Genomic DNA, 22887 nt, shown 5'->3' with positions numbered 1-22887 from the left:
TTAGAACAACTCTAAGAGTAACTTTGACTATCTGACTCCGTGTTACTTTCCTTCATAACACCAAAAAGGATGGTACTGACAGTGAAGCAGTTTGTATGATGGTTAACTGAGAAGCCACTGGGGCCAGATCGCCTGAGTTTTTATTCAGCAGTACCATTTACTAAATGACCTTAAGCAAGTCACTTGACCTCTCTTTCCCTCAGTTTCCAAATCTCTAAAACTCTGCCTCATGGATTTGTAGGATACAATGTGTTAATACATGTAAAGCTTCTGGTATTTAGTGAGCACTCAGTGCTAGCCATGATGATTATTTGTATTGTTGTCATTACTATTGACTGTGTGCACCAAAGACCACTATGTAGCCAACAGTTATTTCTTCACTTCTCATGTAATTCCCTACTTCTCATGTAAATGAGTTTTGCATGCAGCTCTCAAGAACTGCCTGCTGTTGTGCTTCTTACCCACTCATAAAAGAGTTCCTCAGTGGCTCATTGCCACCAAGTAGCTCTCCCCTAACCACAAACATTTTTTAAAAAGACTAAATGTGAAAATACTTCATAAGAATATCACACAGAGGAATTTTCATCAATCCCATCATTTTGCCCGGCACTTTTTACAAAACACTGTTTTTTGTCACTTGGGCACTAGGTACATTGATGAAAATACTGAAGTGAGAAAGAACAAATGCCACCATTGTGAGCAACACATAGCTCCCGTAACAAGTAAACCTGCTGTAGGGGAAAAAAAGCCAGTGAGAAGCAGTATGAAAAACACATATACATACAACTGTATGCTTTTGCAGTTACAGACACTTATAGAAGATATCAAGTCATCTTGCCAAGAGCACAAAATACTTCCTATGTTCTCATTTAAAATTAAAAGGAAATTTGTTGGATTATCATGACAGTGACATTATTGTACTTCTTCCTCTGTAATATTCACCATCATCCTCACAAACCAGTTCTTAACATCTTTACGTTCTTATGTTTCTTCCATATAGTATATGTCCACTGTTAATAAATCATGTTTTTGAAAACCTGGTAATTTTTTCATGGCTTACTAAAATAAATATAGATGCCTCTGTTGCATTTTATATTTAAATGTATTTTTCAGAGGTCTCATTTACCATAAAAACTTCATAGAAATGAATTTTCAAACAAAAAATTACTTGATAATATTATATACTAAAGTAGCAATGTGTTTCATAAACAAGTACAATATATAATGAAAGGAGGTCTCTAGAAAATTGCATTTCATCTTAGTTAAATGGATTTCTCATGCCTTTGATAAACCTGTAATAGTCTATGACATAATGTTTTATGATTTTTTAACCTTATACAATCTCTGACTAATTCTGAACTTGATCTCCTTGCCTTTCTTGCAATCTGAGAAGATACTTAAAATTGTTTTTCCCCAGAGGGGGAATTGATGTTTGTGTTGGGGTGGGGAGAGAGAGAGAGGGAGAGAGGGAGAGAGGGAGAGAGGGAGAGGGAGAGAGGGAGAGAGGGAGAGGGAGAGAGGGAGAGAGGGAGAGAGAGAAAGAAACATGCACCAGTCTGACTGAAATGAAAAACTCCACAGGTCAGTTGGTAACAGCTCATCTGTAGCTACTTACGAGGAAGTTGGAAACACTGGTGCAACTATTCACATGAAAAAGATATCCCCAAGCTAAAGAGAATGTTAATTGTGTGGTTCATACTTTTAACTTGCTTGTCCATATTGGGGCCTTAACCTAATTCAGCCTATTTATTTTTAGTGGGCCAGTAACATTTCATGTGCATATGATCTCCTTCAATATCATCAGGAAATTGATGGTGAAAGTTGGGCTGTTTGTCTTGATCACATCAATTTCACTGTATCAGTATTCCCTTACCAATAACAGGAGGCAGAATATCACTTGAGAAATGTAGCTAAACAGTCCAGCAGAAATATGACCTCATCTAACACTCTTTAGAATCTGAGTACAATGTCTCAAATAGTACCAGGTGTACCAACGCAGGTAATAAATATTGTTTCATAATTTGATATGTGACTGGTGAACAAGATTAGCAAGGAGAAGAGAATATCTTGTAGCTAATGTCCTGGGTACAATTTGCAGTCTAAAGGGTTTCTGAACACATGAAATTTTGCTTGCTTGCTCTAATGTGCCATTTCTTGTATTAGTCTAAATTTTTCAATGGGAAAAAAATCCCTGATTTCCTCGTTGTTCTATACCAGAAGGAATTATTACCTAACTTAATTAGCTTGGTCATAGCTACTAAAATGATTGAATTTAGAAATACAATAAGAATATTATGCCATGTTTAGAGAGAGTCACTTATCTGTATCACTCATTTATATTTTTTGTTATAATCTGGTTATGAAGTATTTTAAGGATGTTTCAGAAAGTACAGAGAATAATATAAAGAACACCCATGTAACCACTCACAGTTTTGCCAGATCTTAACATTTTGCCATATTTGCTCTCAATATATTTTTTAAAGAAACTGAGCAATTGAAACCTTCAGTGTAGCTTTCACTCTTTCCCTTCTCAGAGATAACTACTATCCTGAATTTCATGTTCCTAATTCCCTTAAATGTTTGTTTACTTTTACTACATGTATATGTGTCCATAAATGATATTGTGTGTGTGTGTATATATATATAGTATTATTTTACATATAAAGTTTTAAAACTTTTTATAAATGATATCACTCTGGATATATTCTTCCCCAACTTGCTATTATCGCTCAATTTTTATGTTTTTGCCATATATCCCTGGTGATAGATGGAGCTGTAGTTCATTCATTTAAATTGCTTATAGTATTCCGTAGTACAATGTGAGAGATTAAGCCAACCGTACAGTTAGAAGGTGTAGTCCCCACAAGACCTCCCACACTTCTGACACAAACTGCATGTTTGGGGGATTCCCGAAACGACCCTCAGTTTTGATAGTTCACTAGAGGGACTCCCACGACTCACTAAAAGCTGTTAACTCACCATTATGCTTTATTTATTATTATTTTTTAATATATATATATATTTAAATTTATTTATTTATTTTTGGCTGTGTTGGGTCTTCATTTCTGTGCGAGGGCTTTCTCCAGTTGCGGCGAGCGGGGCCAACTCTTCATCGCAGTGCGCGGGCCTCTCACTATTGCGGCCTCTCCTTGCGGAGCACAGGCTTCAGACGCGCAGGCTCAGTAGTTGTGGCTCACGGGCCCAGTTGCTCTGCGGCATGTGGGATCCTCCCAGACCAGGGCTCGAACCCGTGTCCCCTGCATTAGCAGGCAGACTCTCAACGACTGTGCCACCAGGGAAGCCCCACCATTATGCTTTATTACAGGGAATGGGTATAGCTTGAGATCAGTCAAGGGAAGAAGTGTGTAGGATAGAGTACAGGGGGGTTCCAAATGTGGAGCTTTCAGTTGTCCTCTCCCCATGTTATTCTCCTCTTATTGATGTATAGCAGTATGCACAGAGGATGGCTAACCAGGGAGGCTCAGCAGAGCTTCAGTGTCCAGAGTTTTCATTGGAGCTCCATCACTCAGGTGTGACTGATTTGCCCATGGGGCTGATCTCAGTCTCCAGCCCCACCAGAGGTTAACTGAAATACCACAGTTCCCAAAGTCTCCACCCTAAATCACACTTTGGTCTTTCTGGCATGACTAGTTCCCACCCTAAGACTCTCTGGTGTGGCCAGCCCTCACCCTAAGTCATATTGTTAGACTGTCTGGTGACCCAAGGGCTACACACAAACAAGGACACTTCTTTTAGGCTTGGCATTCCAAGGGCTTAGAGATAACCTCCCAGAAGCCAAGAACAAAGGCCGGACGTCTTTGTGGGCCAGGTTAAATTCTTTATTACACATATGAATATACCACATTTTCTTTTGTTCATTCTCCTCTTGATGGACATTTGAGTTGCATGTGATGTATATCAAGTAGTACCTATATTTATTTATTTAATGAATGCTTTATGTAATACTGTATGACAGGCACTGTGTAGCTTCTTTACAAATATTAACTCATTTAATTCCCAGAAGAATCCTCTGTGATATAAATACTATTATTCTCATTCCACAGATGAAGAAAATAGGATACATAGAGGCTAAATGCCTTGTTCAAGGTCACACAGTCAGTAGGTGGAATAGCTGAGGTATAAACTCAGGCAGTCAGAATCCTTCCCCATAACCACTATGTTTTGCTGTCTAAAAAAAATGCAGCAACAAATATTTTTATACACGTCTTCTTTTGTATATGTGTCTGAGAGTCTTTGTAAGATTTATGCCTAATAGAATTGCTGCACTGTAGGCGTATGCATCGTCAACTTTATTAGACATGGCCAAATTATTATCCAAACTGATATTTTTAAATAATTTGTAAGATATTTGCACATATCTTTCCTAGCCTGTGGCTTTTCATTTTCTTTTGTTGTCCAGATGTTTATAATTTTAAAATACTTCATTTTTTCAAGATTTTCTCTATGATTTTGCTTTTTGTATCTTATTCAAGAAATATTTCTTTCCCCTGAGCTCAAATGTATATCCTCCTATATTCTAGAAGCTTTGCATTTTATAGTTATACCTTTCATCTACCTGGGATTGATTCTGAATATGGTGTGAAACAGTTGTCTCAAAACCACTTGTTCAATGGTCCATTCTTTCCCCATTGGTCTGTAATGCCACGTCTGTCATAATCATATTCATATACTTAGAAGTCTTTATATTAGTTTGCTATTGCTGCCATAACAAATCACCACAAACTTATTAGCTTAAAACCATACAAGTTATTATATTATGGTCCTGGAGGTCTTAAGTCTAAAATGGGTAGGCAGGGCTATCTTCCTTCTTGGGGCTCTAGGAGAGAATTTGTTTCTTGTCTTTTCCAGCTTATATAGGGCCCCTACATTCCTTGGCTTGTGACCCCCTTCTAGCAGTAGCATCACTCTGACCTCTGTTTCCATCCTCAAAATCTTCACTGACTTTGACCCTTCTGCTTCCTTTTTTAAAGTACTTTTCCGATGACATCGCACCCACTGGGATAATCCAGGATAACCTCTCCAGCTCAAGATCCTTAATTTAATCACATCTTTAGGGACCCTCTTGCTGTGTAAGAGAACATATCCACAGGTTGCAGGGATTAGGATGTGAACATCTGTAATGGGGGCATTATTCAGCCTACCACAGTCTTCTTCCTGGACTTTCCATCATTCTTATGTTTTTAATTCATCCCTTTTAAGCATACCCATTTTATAATCTCTGATAGCTCTACTATCTAAGTAAAGTGTTTTGGGAATCTAATCCTGCTGTTTATTGTGTCCAGTAATTCTCACTCAGGATAAGATGTGTTTCTTCATCTGTTGTATAATTTTAGATTATAAACTCATCATAAGGGAACTCTGTGACAATCTCATGTGGCCTGGGTTGAGGTCATATTGCTCCAGAAAGTTTTAGCGGTTGCTTCCACCAAGTTTCCAGGGGATACCCAGGGGGTACCCAGAGCCACTTTAGTGATGTTTTATTGGTTAAGGGTTTCTTGGATCATGTAGTAGTGTAATTTCAAATTCCCAACCTGTGTGAGAGCAGACCACTGGTTATAAATATAGAGGTATATATATATATATCTTCTTCCACACAGGGCTTTAGGTAAAACAATTTATGTTTTCTCTCTCTTGTAGTCATTGGATTTTCTACCTCGATCACCTTTTCACTGAGTCCTTTTAAGGATCCAGGTGTTGTTAGAGAATATCTTATTCTCTACTCCCTGCCTTGTTTGGATCCTAAGGCCTCTCTTTTCCCTATGTGGGTGGACATTAAAACCCCAGCCCTTAGATTCATGAGTTAGGCAAACTTCTTAGAGCTTCTGTAGCATTAACTCTTGTGCTTACTGCTCTGGTTTTCAGTTCCTGGTTTAGTTTTTGCTTACTTTTATGGTAAACCTCCAGAGCTTTCCCTGCTTGTTTCTTCCTTAACATTTATTTGCGGTCACTTCTGTTGAGGGGGGGGGGTCTCATTCATCACCTCTTGAGGCTATTTGTAGCCTATGTATCTCAGTCAGTAGCTGGTTTGGTGTTGGGGGTAGCTGAACTTTGCTTAGGGACCCTTTTGGCTTGGTCTCAATTCTAGGCTTCCACATTGTATTATTAGCACTATTACCTGTGCTGCATTAAAATATTACTAATCTTACCTCTGAGAGATTCTTAATACCATGATAGAAAAGGTAATAAATTGTCAAAATCTTTTTTCTCTAAGACCAATTAAATTTATTAAATGTTAGATATTTAAAAGAATATTATGTTACCCTAATTTTGAACTCAAGAATTCTAATCCTCATTTTCCTATTCTCTTCCTAGGATGTGTGCAGTGTTTGGTGGAATCTATTGTCTTCGCCATTTGGTACAGTGCCTTGTCGTGGACAAAGAATCTGGAAAGTGAGGATGATATAAGTTACCTTCCTATATTTACATCCCAAGCACAAGTGAAAAATGCTAAATTCGATTTTTAAAAAATGATTCTTCAAAGATCCTCCTTGGTATTAATAACATATCAACCTTGATTAAAAGTAATTTGTGTTTACATCCTCCAGAACAAGGAAAGTGAGTTCAGAATATAGAAACTAAATTAATTTCCCTACAATATGACTATAGCTCCTGATCATCCAAGCTTGGAAGACAAATCATTTCAGCTGCCGGGGGTGGGTGATGAGTGATGTTAGTTTTCCTTATGGCCTTACCTCCTCTAATTGATTTTTATCAGATGACAACAAAGCCCTCTGTTATTGCATTTTTAAAAATGGAGCTCACCTAAAGACTCATCAGATTAATCTGTGCTGATAATGCATGTCACTCCAAGAGAAAAGACTTTAATGAGTTTTTAGGTAGATTGTTGTCATAAACTATGCTGCCCTGTTATCTGAGGATAAATTATTTTACAACCGTATCAGGTCTACAGTCTGGTTTAGGATTGAAATAAGGATGTACCTGCTTTTAAAGAAAGCTGAGCACAGTCTATTTATCTGTGTATTTTTATATTTCAGCTATATTTTTCTAGGATTTATTATTTAGTTACTAGCATATGCTGTTGTCTAAATTACACTAAATAAGTAGTATTCTTCGATATCTGGGGTTTACATTGAAACTTAAATGGGTCAACTGGATCAAGTTTTAGGAGCTATTTAATTTACTATGTATTTTTCTTTTTTGTTATATGTTCTTAAGCATATACTGACCTATATCTCTTGTGTGACTTTTTAGGGGTATATAAAGAAATAGTATTTTTCAGGTCATAAAATACCTTAATATCTTGAACTGGAAGCTTAAAAATATAAATTTTAAGGTGTTTTTTTCATTTTACAGTAATTCTCTATAGTCTAAGTGGCATAAAATGTCTGTTAACTTCTTACAAGCCAGTTATAGTGCACTACTAGTATTTCAAGATATGGTGGAGAACAAATTCAACTAGAATATGTAATAGTTAAACAGTGAATTTGCTTTAGAAAAGTAATTCTCTACTATAAGATAAAATAGGCACATGGTTTAAAGGCTTATAATTTACTTTTAGCAATTTAACAGAAAGGTACTACGTAAATGAAGTATGATAATCTACAGTGAAAAAATCCACTCTGAAGGCCCAAGATACTCATATATTGATGCGTGAAGGGCTCTGTGGAGGTTCATGAAGGAATAGTTGTCTTTATGACTCTTAGAGTCATTTTTCCTTATGCATTCATTTTGAAGCATGAGTATGTACCCATGATGGAAAGGCAGATAATGAATTGCTTGTTTGGTGTTTATTTACTTAGATTCTTTTACCTTTTGGGGGCCTCATTCCAGTCCTACACGTTACTTTTAGTGACATGAAGAATTTGCATGGCTCATGTTTGTTTAAAAAAAAAAAAGGATATGTTAGTACAGTAAAAACATCTGTTGAACTAAAGGCTACATTTACCTTAACTTTGACTTAGTTTTTATTACAAACTCTGAACAGAAGAACTCTTCTTTGTGGTCTGCTGCAGATTTCAGTTGCAACAGATAGCTGAGGGCTAAGGGTCTAACGACCAAAGTTTGGTAGTTTTCAAATTTTAATGTGCCTATGAATCACTAGGTAAACTTGTTAAAAAAAAATACACATTTCTGTGCCTCACGCTGAGAGAGTGAAATTGGATAATGTGCTTAGAGTGGAGCCAGGGAATTTGCAGTTTTAAGGAACACCCCCAAATGAATATAATGTAGGTTCTCCTTAGATGACACTAAAAAATACTGATCTGTAAGGTAAAGTTCAGGATTTAGCCAGTGGTACTATGTTCCATGATGGACTGGGGACTCTAGGTCTTAATTCATTTCTTTTACATCTTTGTAGAAGGACCTCAAACATAACAGTTATTCTCTAATGACTCTGAAGGCATGCAATGGTCAGGTAACCCTGGAGTGAAAGAAGACATGGAACTCTGTCACTGCCATGAGTGACAGTGGACACAAGTCAGTTTTCTCTGGGCCAGTTCCCTTATCTGCAAGATGAGTTAGATGGACTCTGCAGTAGTTTTCGAGTCTCCTCCAGCTATGACATGCTTCAGTTGAGTTACTGAAAGTACTTAGTTTCTCCTTAACACTTAGAAGTAAGTTATTTTAAGATGTTTTATATGCCCAAATGTAGTCCATTCTCACATACTGGGTTATCTTCAATCCCAGTGAGAAATTGAAAAAAATGTTCAAACAACTTGTATGTGTCTACTTTAATGAATGTAAATGAAATAGCAAGATGTCTACTTATGCTATTTATTATTATTTTACTAGAACCTCAGTTTTCCAGTGAATATCTTTTTCTTGTCCATCTTGGGGTGGTTAAGATACAGCCATTTTGTATTCTGCATATGATTCTCATGCTGGAAAACTTATTCCAAGCCATAACTATTTAATTCCTTAATAGTGGGACAGTTAAAACTTTGACCTGCATTTATAATATTCATGATATCTACAGTATTCTCACTATACTAAATTGTGTATGGGATCTTTAAAAGGTTTCTTTTAAGAGACAACCAGTACTTCAAAATTCAAAATTGTAAATTCATATCTTTGCTAGTAATTATGAAATTTTGCTTCTTTAAAATATCCATTCTATCAACTCAAAGAGTCTCTATAAACATCTAAAGCTAGCATTGATTGAAGTTGACTCAGGCTAATGTATCTTTCCCAAATACTATTTTGTCATTCAAAATCAAATAATTGAGAGACCTACCAGTAATAGGAGATGTTTTGTTAGGACTTGAATATAAAGTGAGGGATAATTTTTTGAGGGGAAAAACTTGAGTTTATATTTGGGCATATCCAGCATACATTTCTTTTTAAGCAATCCAGGTTGACTAATTGTTTATTCTAAGTGTAATTGGCGTATTAATCAAGGAATCTGCAGATGTTTGTATTTGTCTCCTTATGGTTTTAGATTGCCTTTTTTTCCCCAATTTTCCTATAAGGAACACTTGACATCCCCTTTACTCTTCGGTGTAGTTAAGAGCTAACCATGCTTCAGGTCTAAGGTCTAAGTTTATTTCCTGATCCCACAGACTAGATCAGAACCCAGCCCCCCAACTCAGGTCCCCTTTTATGATTGTAAATTCCCCCTAAAAAAAGTCAGGGTCTCACTTCTTTATCTCCAGAACCAAGGCAGTTTCCGATCACCCATTATACGCAGTAGCTTTGTGTTAAATGAATGAACGAAGATTAAAAACTGATGATAGCCTCTTTTGTGCTTTTCTTTTCACCTTTCACTGAGGAAACCTGATAGAAGCATAAATGATCATAGCATTGAGTTTAGCGTGGTGATTACACATCAAAGTATCATACCAATGTTGAGAGGAGAAATATGGAATATGTAACTAAATGCATGCTTATTTTCAGCTAGATCTTATTTTTCATTTTTTTCCCCAAAGATCAAGGTTTATTTATTCTTTTAAATTTTTGAATGTTATTTTATTTATTTTTTTTATACAGCAGGTTCTTTTTAGTTATCCATTTTATACACATTAGTGTTTATATGTCAATCCCAATCTCCCAGTTCATCATACCACCACCACCACCACCACCACCTGCCGCTTTCCCCCCTTGGTGTACATAAGTTTGTTCTCTACATCTGTGTCTAAATTTCTGCCCTGCCAACCAGTTCATCTGTACCATTTTTCTAGGTTCCACATGTATGCATTAATATACAATATTTGTTTTTCTCTTTCTGACATACTTCACTCTGTATGACAGTCTCTAGATTCATCCACGTCTCTACAAATGACCCAATTTCGTTCCTTTTTATGGCTGAGTAATATTCCATTGTATATATATGTACCACATCTTCTTTATCCATTCCTCTGTTGATGGGCATTTAGGTTGCTTCCATGACCTGGCTATTGTTAATAGTGCTGCAGCGAACATTGTGGTGTATGTGTCTTTATGAATTATGGTCTTCTCAGGGTATATGCCCAGTAGTGGGATTGCTGGGTTGTATGGTAGTTCTATTTTTAGTTTTTTAGGGAACCACCATACTGTTCTCCATAGTGGCTGTATCAATTTACATTCCCACCAACAGTGCAAGAGGTTCCCTTTTCTCCACACCCTCTCCAGCATTTGTCGTTTGTAGATTTTCTGAGGATGCCCATTCTAACTGGTGTGAGGTGATACCTCATTGTAGTTTTGATTTGCATTTCTCTAGTAATTAGTAATGTTGAGGAGCTTTTCATATGCTTCTTGGCCATCTGTATGTCTTCTTTGGAGAAATGTCTGTTTAGGTCTTCTGCCCATTTTTTGGTTGGGTTGTTTGTTTTTTTTAATATTGAGCTGCATGAGCTGTTTATATATTTTGGAGATTAATCCTTTGTCCATTGATTCATTTGCAGGTATTTTCTCCCATTCTGAGGGTTGTCTTTTTGTCTTGTTTGTAGTTTCCTTTGCTTTGCAAAAGCTTTGAAGTTTCATTAGGTCCCATTTGTTTATTTTTGTTTTTATTTCCATTACTCTAGGAGATGGATCAAAAGAGATCTTGCTATGATTTATGTCAAAGAGTGCTCTTCCTATGTTTTCCTCTAAGAGTTTTATAGTGTCTGGTCTTACATTTAGGTCTCTAATCCATTTTGAGTTTATTTTTGTTTATGGTGTTAGAGAGTGTTCTAATTTCATTCTTTTACATGTAGCTGTCCAGTTTTCCCAGCACCAATTATTGAAGAGACTGGCTTTTCTCCATTGCATATCCTTGCCTCCTTTGTCATAGATTAGTTGACCATAGGTGCATGGGTTTATCTCTGGGCTGTCTATCCTGTTCCATTGATCTATATTTCTTTTTTTGTGCCAGTACCATATTGTCTTGATTACTGTAGCTTTGTAGTATAGTCTGAAGTCAGGGAGTCTGATTCTTCCACCTCCGTTTTTTTCCCTCAAGACTGCTTTGGCTATTCGGGGTCTTTTGTGTCTCCATACAAATTTTAAGATTTTCGTTCTAGTTCTGTAAAAAATGCCATTGGGAATTTGATAGGGATTGCATTGAATCTGTAGATTGCTTTGGGTAGTATAGTCATTTTCACAATATTCATTCTTCCAATCCAAGAACATGGGATATCTCTCCATCTGTTTGTATTATCTTTAATTTCTTTCATCAGTGTCTTATAGTTTTCTGCATACAGGTCTTTTGTCTCCCTAGGTAGGTTTGTTCCTAGGTATTTTATTCTTTTTGTTGTAATGGTAAATGGGAGTGTTTCCTTGATTTCTCTTTCAGATTTTTCATCATTAGTGTATAGGAATGCAAGAGATTTCTGTGCATGAATTTTGTATCCTGCTACTTTACCAAATTCATTGATTAGCTCTAGTAGTTTTCTGGTGGCATCGTTAGTATTCTCTATGTATAGTATCATGTCATGGGTAAACAGTGACAGTTTTACTTCTTCTTTTCCAATTTGGATTCCTTTTATTTCATTTTCTTCTCTTACTGCCATAGCTAGGACTTCCAAAACTATGTTGAATAATAGTGGCGAGAGTGGACATCCTTGTCTTGTTCCTGATCTTAGAGGAAATGCTTTCAGTTTTTCATCATTGAGAATGATGTTTGCTGTGGGTTTGATGTATATGGCCTTTATTATGTTGAGGTAGGTTTCCTCTAGGCCCACTTTCTGGAGAGTTTTTATCATAAATGGGTGTTGAATTTTGTTGAAAGCTTTTTCTGCATCTATTGAGATGATCATATGGTTTTTCTTCTTCAATTTGTTAATATGGTTTATCACATTGATTGATTTGTGTATATTGAAGAATCCTTGCATCCCTTGGATAAATCCCACTTGATCATGATGTATGGTCCTTTTAATGTGTTGTTGGATTTGTTTGCTAGTATTTTGTTGAGGATTTTTGCATCTATATTCATCAGTGATATTAGTCTGTAATTTTTTTTTCTGTAGTATCTTTGTCTGGTTTTGGTATCAGGGTGTGGTGGCCCCATAGGATGAATTTGGGAGTCTTCCTTCATCTGCAGTTTTTTGGAAGAGTTTGAGAAGGATGGGTGTGTGCTCTTCTCTAAATGTTTGGTAGAATTCACCTGTGGAGCCATCTGGTCCTGGACTTTTGTTTGTTGGAAGATTTTAATCACAGTTTCAATTTCATTACTTGTGATTGGTCTGCTTATATTTTCTATTACTTCCTGGTTCAGTCTTGGAAGGTTATACCTTTCTAAGAATTTGGCCATTTCTTCCAGGTTGTCCATTTTATTAGCATAGAGTTGCTTGTTGTAGTCTCTTAGGATGCTTTGTATTTGTGCAATGTCTGTTGTAACTTCTCCTTTATCATTTCTAATGTTATTGATTTGAGTCCTCTCCCTCTTTTTCTTGATGAGTCTGGCTAATGGTTTATCAATTTTGTTTATCTTCTCAAAGAACCAGCTTTTAGTTTTATTGATCTTTGCTATTGTTTTCTTTGTTTCTATTTCATTTATTTCTGCTCTGATCTTTATGAATTCTTTCCTTCTGCTAACTTTGGGTTTTGTTTGTTCTTCTTTCTTTAGTTCCTTTAGTTGTAAGGTTAGATTGTTTATTTGAGATTTTTCTTGTTTCTTGAGGTAGGCTTCTATTGCTGTAGACATCCCTCTTAGAACTGCTTTTGCTGCATCCCATAGGTTTTGGATCATCGTGTTTTCATTGTCATTTGTCTCTAGGTATTTTTTGATTTCCACTTTGATTCAGTGATCTCCCGGTTATTTAGTAACGTATTGTTTAGCCTCCGTGTGTTTGTGTTTTTTACGTATTTTTCCCTGTAATTGATTTCTAATCTCATAGCGTTGTGGTCAGAAAAGATGCTTGATATGATTTCAATTTTCTTAAATTTACTGATGCTTGATTTGTGACCCAAGATGTGATCTATCCTAGAGAATGTTCCATGCGTACTTGAGAAGAAAGTGTCATCTGCTGTTTTTGGATGGAATGTCCTATAAATATCAAGTAAATCTGTGTGGCCTGTCATGTCATTTAAAGCTTGTGTTTCCTTATTAAATTTCTGTTTGGATAATGTCCATTGGTGTAAGTGAGGTGTTAAAGTCCCCCACTATTATTGTGTTACTGTTGATTTCCTCTTTTTTAGCTGTTAGCATTTGCATTGTGTATTGAGGTGCTCCTGTGTTGGGTGCATATATATTTATAATTGTTTTATCTTCTTCCTGGATTGATCCCTTAATCATTATGTAGTGTCCTTCCTTGTCTCTTGTACCATTCTTTATTTTAAAGTTTATTTTATCTGATATGAGTATAGCTACTCCAGCTTTCATTTGGTTTCCATTTGCATGGAAAATCTTTTTCCATCCCCTCACTTTCAAGCTGTATGTGTCCCTAGGTCTGAAGTGGGTCTCTTGTAGATAGCATATATATGGGTCTTGTTTTTGTATCCATTCAGCGAGCCTGTGTCTTTTGGTTGGAGCATCTAATCCATTCATATTTAAGGTAATTATCAATATGTATTTTCCTATTACCATTTTCTTAATTGTTTTGGGTTTGTTTTTGTAGGTCCTTTTCTTCTGTTGTGTTTCCCACTTAGAGAAGTTCCTTTAGCATTTTTTGTAGAGCTGGTTTGGTGGTGCTGAATTCTCTTTGTTTTTGCTTGTCTGTAAAGCTTTTGATTTCTCCAAATCTGAATGAGATCCTTGCCGGGTAGAGTAATCTTGGTTGTAGGTTCTTCTCTTTCATCACTTTAAATATGTCATGCCACTCCCTTCTGGCTTGTAGAGTTTCTGCTGAGAAATCTGCTGTTAACCTTATGGGAGTTCCCTTGTATGTTATTTGTCCTTTTTCCCTTGCTGCTTTCAGTAATTTTTATTTGTCTTTAATTTTTGCCAATTTGATTACTATGTGTCTCGGCGTGTTTCTCCTTGGGTTTATCCTGTTTGGGACTTTCTGCACTTCCTGTACTTTGGTGGCTATTTCTTTTCCCATGTCAGGGAAGTTTTCAACTATAATCTCTTCACATATTTTCTTGGGTCCTTTCTCTCTCTCTTCTCCTTCTGGGACACCTGTAATGCGAATGTTGTTGTGTTTAATGTTGTCCCAGAGGTCTCTTAGACTGTCTTCATTTCTTTTCATTCTTTTTTCTTTTTTCTGTTCCACAGCAGTGAATTCCACCATTCTGTCTTCCATGTCACTTATCCATTCTTCTGCCTCAGTTATTCTGCTAGTGATTCCTTCTAGTGTTTTTTTCATTGCAGTTATTGTATTGTTCATCTCTGTTTGTTTGTTCTTTAATTCTTCTAGGTCTTTGTTAAACATTTCTTGCACCTTCTCGATCTTTGCTTCCATTCTTTTTCCGAGGTCCTGGGTCATCTTCACTATCATTTTTCTGAATTATTTTTCTGGAAGGTTGCCTATCTCCACTTCGTTTAGTTGTTTTTCTGGGGTTTTATCTTTTTCCTTCATCTGGTGCATAGCCCTCTGCCTTTTCATCTTGTTTGTCTTTCTGTGAATGTGGTTTTTGGTCCACAGGCTTCAGGATTGTAATTCTTCTTGCTTCTGCTGTCTGCCCTCTGGTGGATGAGAGTGTCTGAGAGGCTTGTGCAAGTTTCCTGATGGGAGGGACTGGTGGTGGGTAGAGCTGGCTGTTGCTCTGGTGGGCAGAGGTCAGTAAAACTTTAATCCACTTGTCTGCTGTTGGGTGGGGCTGGGTTCCCTCCCTGTTGGCTGTTTGGCCTGAGAGGACCCAACACTGGAGCCTACCCAGGCTCTTTGGTGGGGCTAATGGTGGACTCTGGGAGGGCTAACGCCAATAAGTACTTCCCAGAACTTCTGCTGCCAGTGTCTTTGTCCTCTCAGTGAGACACAGCCACCCCCTGCCTCTGCAGAAGACCCTCCAACACTAGCAGATAGGTCTGGTTCAGTCTCCTATGGGGTCACTGCTCCTTCCTCTGGGTCCCGATGCACACACTACTTTGTGTGTGCCTTCCAAGAATGGAGTCTCTGTTTCCCCCAGTCCTGTCAAAGTCCTGCAATCAAATCCTGCTAGCCTTCAAATTCTGATTCTCTAGGAATTCCTCCTCCCTTTGCCGGACCCCCAGGTTGGGAAGCCTTATGTGGGACTCAGAACCTTCACTCCAGTGGGTGGACTTCTGTGATATAAGTGTTCTCCAGTTTGTGAGTCACCCACCCAGCAGTTATGGGATTTGATTTTATTGTGATTGCGCCCCTCTACCATCTCACTGTGGCTTCTCCTTTGTCTTTGGATGTGGGGTATCCTTTATGGTGAGTTCCAGTGTCTTCCTGTCGATGATTGTTCAGCAGTTAGTCGTGATTCTGGTGGTGTCTCAAGAAGGAGTGAGAACACATCCTTCTTCTCCGCCATCTTGAACCTGGTCTTCAAAGTATTTCTTTTTCATAAGAAAAACTTGTGTTGTCTTATTTTTCATTTTTGTTTAATTTGCTCTCCTGAGATCTACATTGACTGTGCTCTCTTGGCTATATTATCCATTGACTCTGCTTTACTAATTTTTAGAGGACATGGATATCAGTAGTTCTTTTCTCTACCCTCTCATTAAGTTCTAATACTGAACCCCTCTGTTGACTGTTTCTGGAGACACTGAATGCTCTTGTTGAGCAGCTTTCTTTTTCTTTGCAGCAGTGCTGACCATGTAAAACTCCTGTACATTAGATTTGGCCATTTAGCAGTGTAGTATTTGATATTAGGGTAGGGTATGGATGACCTTGGACCAGACATGTCTGTAACCAGTAGTCTGAATCTAATTACTTCAGCTAGTGTTCTTGTGAACTTCAACTGTCTCACTTACTAGATTTCCTGCTATTACTATTTCTTGAGATATCTTTTTCTCTGATGTCAGGAATAACTCTACCTTTCCCAGGTACTTGGAAATTAGTAATGAATAGTATGTTAGACCAAGCGTGAGGTGACTGATTCTTAATACCATTTGTCATTGTAGGAAAATTGCTGAATTTCTGATTTTAGTATGTCCTACTTGCAAAATGATAGTGGTAATATTCTAGATATTTAACCTCCACCAACCCACATGCTAGTTGCTATGGGGATAAAGAGATAAATAAAACATGAATCTTGCCCTTGTGTACAAAGATTACAAGCTCTAAGGTCAGGTAGGCCTGGATCTGTACCCTGGCTTCCCCACTTACTAGATGAGTGAACTTTAACAAGTTCTGTGATTGGAAGTGATTTGGAAGAAGCACTGTGATGGAAAGAGATTCTTTACCTGCTAAATCAGAGATTCTATATCTTTGTTTCTGACTCTGCACTATTCATGTACATGGAATACTTCCATCATCCGTCCATCTATTCAGTCATCCATGAACAGTTGTTATCTGCGTGCCAGGCACTGGAGATACAGCACAGAACAAGACAATCATGGTCTTTGTTCTTGTGGAGCTTAGAGTCTACTGGGGGACATTAAGGAACAAATAAATTAGTAAGATAATTACACATTGAGATCTGTTCAGTATGCAGATCTGGCTTTGTCCCTCCCTGTGTAAAAAGTTTCAGTGACTTTATATCACTTCAGAATGAAGTCTGAGACCCTTTTACATGACACATGAGACTCTGGGGTCTGACCTTTGCCTGCCTCTCTCAGCTCATCTCTCTTCGCTCTCTGCTTCCATTTTATTGTCAGTAACACTGAACTGCTTGTGGTTCCCTCCCTGTACTTCTCTTACTTGCCTCTGTACCCCTGCAGATGCTGCCCTTCTGCTGAAATGTTCTTCTTATTTGCTTGTTTTAACTGGTTTTAACTGCTTCAAAAGCAGCTAATATATCACTTCCTCCAAAGAGCATTCCCTGATACTCTGCCCCTCCCCCCCAAGCTTTCACCTCTTAGAACAGTGCTTGGCACATGGTTGTTATGCCACACACTATGTCAAACAAATAAGCTACCAATGTGTTAGCAGTCCAGTGTCTTATTCGACTTAACAAAAATCTAGGGCAGTGTCAGTGGAGATGGAGAAAAGGGGCTAGTTTTGAGTAGCAGATTAGATGTGGGAAGAGAGATTTTGAGCTAGGGAAACTCTATAACTGCTGGTCATGCCATTAACTGAGACTGGGATTCCAAGTGGGGGAACATGTGAGGAGCCATGATTTAACTGTCTATTACCTATCCAGAAAAAATAGGTAATAGACAGTTAAAAATATGGATACAGAGCTTGGGATTGATTACAACAGAGAACCATAGGTTTGGAATTATAATCATGTTTGAGACTGTTGGAGTAGATTTTTACCCAAGAAAAATGAGTAATAGGCATTTTGGAATGGTTTCATCGAAGAGGTGGCATTTGAACTAAAGTGTTTGAGAAAGTATGGAAGGGCATAGTGAGTAGGGGGAATTATCTTGTTTCCTTCAATTACTGGGAATCTTCTAATTTCCTTAATTAATATATTTTCCTTTTCATGATTTCATATGTGATTTATGTATTCCTTATCATAAAAACAGTTGGGAGATTAATTCTGAAGATTATAGAGAATGGATACCTGTTTTAATGTTATTTTTATCTTCTGGGCCAAATTCCAGATAAAGAGTTTTCATCTTGCTGATTGTTTTCTTCCTTATCATCATTTTGCTCTTTATGTCCTCATGTCATTGAACCAAGAACTGAATAACCGTTGTGATTTGTTGATTTAGAAAGCTCAGCTCTAGAAATGTTCTGTCTGGCTTCAGTGATTCTTATGATCAGCTTGGTCATTGTGTCCGTGTAACTGGAAATTCCTATCATGTTCCTCCTCAATTTACTATTTATGAGGCTCAGCAAGGCCCTCAACTAAATCCAGAATGTTGTTAATCTTTAATGGCTTCCTCAGGTTCATGTGGGAGGGGTGGACAAGGGGGTATTTTAATGTCTCTGGCAGCACTGTTTCATTTTGTTGTTTTTCATTACTTGAATGTCATAATTTTTATATTAATCTTTGTAATACAAAGTCTAAGTCTAGGTACCAAATTAATATTCCTTTACTCATTGTTCTCCCAATTAGGCCTAATATATGACAGTAAGTAAGTATCTGAGCGGAAAACAAATCTTATCACTTACTTAAATGTATTTTGGTTTGAACAGCTTTGCTCAGGCCTAGAGCCTTAGTACTTTAGCGTGAGACTGTCAGGTAAGTTGTATTATCATCTACCAGACTGACTAGGCATATGTGACCATCACCTCAATTTCTGCAGAAATCAATATTTTTTTCTGTAGCAATAGCTCTTGACTTTTCTCCACCTAGCACAGCGTAAAGATACAACAGTACTGTGGCACACTACATGGTGATTCTTCCTTGGGATTTGGGAGCTTATCAGAATCTCCAGGGGTACTTATAATTTGAAAAAGTCCCCCAGGTGTGATTCTGATTTGCTTCCTTCTCCTCCTTCTACTCTAAGAATCACTGTTTCATCCAGAAGCTTCAGCATAAAGAGGCACATTTATTGGCATATTGTGCTTGCATAGTTGAGCTCCCCAATCTCCATGCACCCATCCTTCCCTCTTGAGTGGTCCTCAGTAGTTCTAATACCGTAATTTCTGAAACCAATGTCTGCCTGTCACCAAAGGTGTAGCTACCACCAAAGCAGCCCCATTAGTGTTTGGAAGCCTACAAGCAAGGAGCTCTCCACAAGCTTGAGGGCAAGGTTTAGTTGTGTGGTTTATTTAAATGGGAGCCCTTTGCAAAGACTTAGACTGGAGTCCAAGATTTGTACTAATATCGCTCCCTCTCTCAATTTGATTCCAACATTTTATGGTGAAAATTTTCAACTCTGCGCCAATGTTGAAAGAATTTCAAGATGATCACCTATATATCCACCACCTAGATTCTGCAGTTAACATTTTAATATGCTTGCTTAATCATATGTCTACACAAATATTCATCCCTCTGTTCATCTATTCACCGTTTTTAAGCATTTCACAGTAAATTCCGGATATCAGTACAATTCACCCTAAACACTTCAGTACACATATCATTAACTAGAGTTTAATATTTGTTTACAGCTTTTTCTTCTGATATAATATTTACATATGATAAAGTGCAAAAATCTTTTTTTTAAAATATTTATTTAGGCTGTGCTGGGTCTTGGTTGGGGCACGCAGGATCTTCACTGCTGCATGTGGGCTCTTTAGTTGTGGCATGCAGGTAGCGTCTAGTTCTCTGACCAGAGATTGAACCCGGGCCCCCTGCATTGGGAGTGTCTTAGCCACTGGATCACCAAGAAAGTCCCTAAAGTGCCGAAATCTTAAGTGTTCATTACCTGAGTGCTGACAGATGATAAATCTGTATAACCCAAATCCCTATCAAGATATAGAAGATTTTTACACTCTCTTTTTTCTGCCCAGATTATTCCCTCTTGACTTTGTATAGTCTCTGAGTTAAAGGTAAGAAAAAGGCTTGTCAGTGTTTCCAGGACAAATAAGGATCAATGCTTCATGATGGATCAGCAGATTTCTCTTTTCCCTCGCCAAAGTACCTTGTGTTTTAAATTATATATGAATGTCTTAAACAAGAGAATGAGAGAATTCCCTGGTGGTCCAGTGGTTAGGGCTCGGTACTTTCACTGCCAGGGCCCAGGTTCGATCCCTGGTCAGGAAACTAAGATCCCACAAGCCTCGCGGCACAGCCCCCCAATTTTTTTTTTAATTAAAAAAATAAGTAAATAAATAAAACAGGAGACTGAATGAGTAACTTGCCTTTCAGTTTTTAAATACTTATTTTGGAAAATAGGTATAAATACTTTATGTAGTTAAGTATTATAAAATGAGAGCTCTAGTTTAATGAAATGTGAAGAGATATGCATAGAAACATAAGTGGGCAAGAGAAAGGAAGTGGGATGAAGGTGAGATGGGGAAAAAAATCACCTAAATATTAATGTAATATAACATGCATTAATATGTAGTTAATTGATTTAAAATATGTATATCTAACATCACGAGATATCATAGTCTATCCTGATGACAGTGGCATGCCATTTATTCAAGAATATCAGCATATCATAATCTGCCTTTAGGAAATACACATTAAATTCCTCTCACAATTGGCCTTGGGTATTTGTCATTTTACTGTTAATGCCTTTATGCCTGGTAAATAGCTCTTACTTGGCTTATTTTTAGAGTGATGTAACATATTTTAATTTATACCAGTATATTTAAAATATGACATAAGTTTGAAATTATTTGCTTGCGTTTTATGAGGAGCAACACATAAGTGTATTTCTAATAAAATAATTCTAGTCCCGAAAGGAAAGCTGTGACAAAAGTAAATTGTGCTATTTCCATAATAAAAAGATATAGAAAACATGCAGGCATTTGCATATAGTTCCTGAAATATTGCATACTGGCTTGGTCAGTGCTGGTAAGTCCATTTCAAGGATGTTTCCCTTAGTCCATTAGTTTGGATAATGAGCCCTATAAAGTACATTTATAACTTGTGGCACTGTAAGGAGATGGATTCTAATTTTCATCCTTTTATCTAGACACACTGAAAGAAGGTCAGTGGAGGGTTCTATATGATTCATTTTCCCAACACACATCAGATGACAGAGACCTGATAATGTCCATGCATAAGTGTTTTCCTTATTTGGAAACAGCACTTGAAAGAAATCTTTATATGATCATCCTTTGGAGTAAAGTGGAAACAGATATTAAAAGAAGCCCCATCCCATTTTTTTGGTTTAAAACATTATCACACGTGGGACAAGATAGCTATTCTTGAACAAAAGAGAAAGTGACACTTAACAGAAAAATAAAAAGCCTTTAGTGACTTTTATAGGCTGTGAATGATATAACAAGATATTTAATCAACTTTTCCTCCCCCTCTTCTTAGATCTGTTAAGGAAAAAAAAAAGCCTGTTTCCTAAACAAAGAAAAAGCTTCTATGTTCCTAAACATTAGAAAAGCTTATAGAATAATACTTGTCCTAGCTTTATTCTTATTATTAAGCATTCAAAATAAATAAGTTCTAGTCTATACTTATCTTATAGTTTAAAAGACTTCAAAATAGCAATAAGAATGTATATTCTGCAGTTTAGTGAAGTTTTGTGCCAAAAATGTGAAATTGTAGGCAATTTAAAAATCTTGTCTTTTAAGACATTAGTTTTAGATTCAAGATTGGTAGCTGCTTATGTTCATTTTCTCAATTATGTAATCATTAATGAGAACTATTTCTCTGTGCTTATCTTCTTCGTAGATGTAAAGCAATCATAGATCAGTTTGGTCAGAGAATAATCTCTAAGCATTTCCTTGTGGAAGACAGTTACTTTTCTGAGAACACATGCTCGCATGTGCAATACAGGTAAGGCACCCCTCCAGCCACTCTGCAAGGGAAGGTGAAACGGGGAAATTCATCTGTGTGATTACACTGACACTTCTGAATGACTCTGTTCTTCAAGTAAGATGCAAATGTATACCAAACCAAAGATATATTCAGTGTGTTACCACTGTTCTCTTATAAGGTCTGGTTTTGTGGAGGAGCCTAGCCTAATGTTGACTCCTTTGCATCAGCTGGGGTCTGTCTCCAGGTCACACATCCTCCTTTCATGAGCCAAGAAAAGATTAAAGCAGAACTTGACTTGGTTTGGAGAGGTGACACTTTTATCATAACAGTTCTTTGAAACATGCCTTCTGGTGGTTGTATAGCTATATAAATGAAATTTATCCATGGAATCTGAGTCACTTATTAACTGTTTTCTGCATTACAGGCAGATCTCCAGGGCAGTCTTGATTACGGATAGGTCTGTACTAAAAACAGATTCGGATCAACAGGTAATTCCAGTTCTGTACTTTTTAATAGCATGTTACTAACTTAATCTACATGGTAATATGTGTAAATTAACATCGGTGAAATAAAATATATTAACCAATATGTACTAATACATTTAATGCATTTTAAAAACACATAATGGCAATTATGTAATAATCTTGGTTTCTTAAAGATTTCCTTTCAGTGGAACAAATAATTGCATCTTATGTAACAGATTTATTCTAGGAATATTGAAATCACCGTAGTTTTTTTTACAGCTATTTCTATGAAATTGAAAGTATATTACTATGAGAAGAAAAGCATTTAGAAGCATTTAAAAATCTTGGAGGAAAAGGCTTTATGGTAACCAGTCCTACAGCAGTGGTGGTAAGCTCACCATTAGGGGCCCAGTGTGAATGAATATCAGCACACGTTTTCAGTTCTGACATTTCCTCATCACCATGGTTCATTTCGGTACCCCCTTCCTCCTCATAACTCCTGATTCGTTAGAAGTGTCTTTATACCTGTGGTTTTTCCTCAGTTTGAACACTTAAATTCCAGAAGTATGCCCCCTTCTCCTTCTGACCATAATTTACAGGACTGATAAAATCAGCTTACTTAGTGTGACTGTCAGACCTATCCTATATGCTACTGCTAAAAATAGTTTCCGAAATTTCCTTAAGTTGGAAGCTTTGT

General features: G+C 37.1%; 1 protein-coding gene across 4 annotated transcripts in view; it reads left to right on the top strand.

Annotated features, from left to right (window-relative positions):
* CHM (CHM Rab escort protein) overlaps positions 1-22887 on the top strand; it is a gene marked incomplete at its 5' end in the record, with an annotated part of 198489 nt that overhangs the window by 119813 nt on the left and 55789 nt on the right. For all 4 annotated transcript variants that reach the window (XM_079909752.1, XM_079909751.1, XM_079909754.1 and 1 more), the window contains 3 exons: positions 6334-6411; positions 21640-21744; positions 22151-22214. In XM_079909752.1, the coding sequence (XP_079765878.1) occupies positions 6334-6411; positions 21640-21744; positions 22151-22214 (247 nt within the window). The remainder of the gene's footprint in view (positions 1-6333; positions 6412-21639; positions 21745-22150; positions 22215-22887) is intronic.

This window comes from Stenella coeruleoalba (assembly GCF_951394435.1).
Source record: "Stenella coeruleoalba genome assembly, chromosome: X".
NCBI lineage: Eukaryota > Metazoa > Chordata > Mammalia > Artiodactyla > Delphinidae > Stenella > Stenella coeruleoalba.
This window is presented reverse-complemented; position numbering and strand designations above follow the sequence as displayed.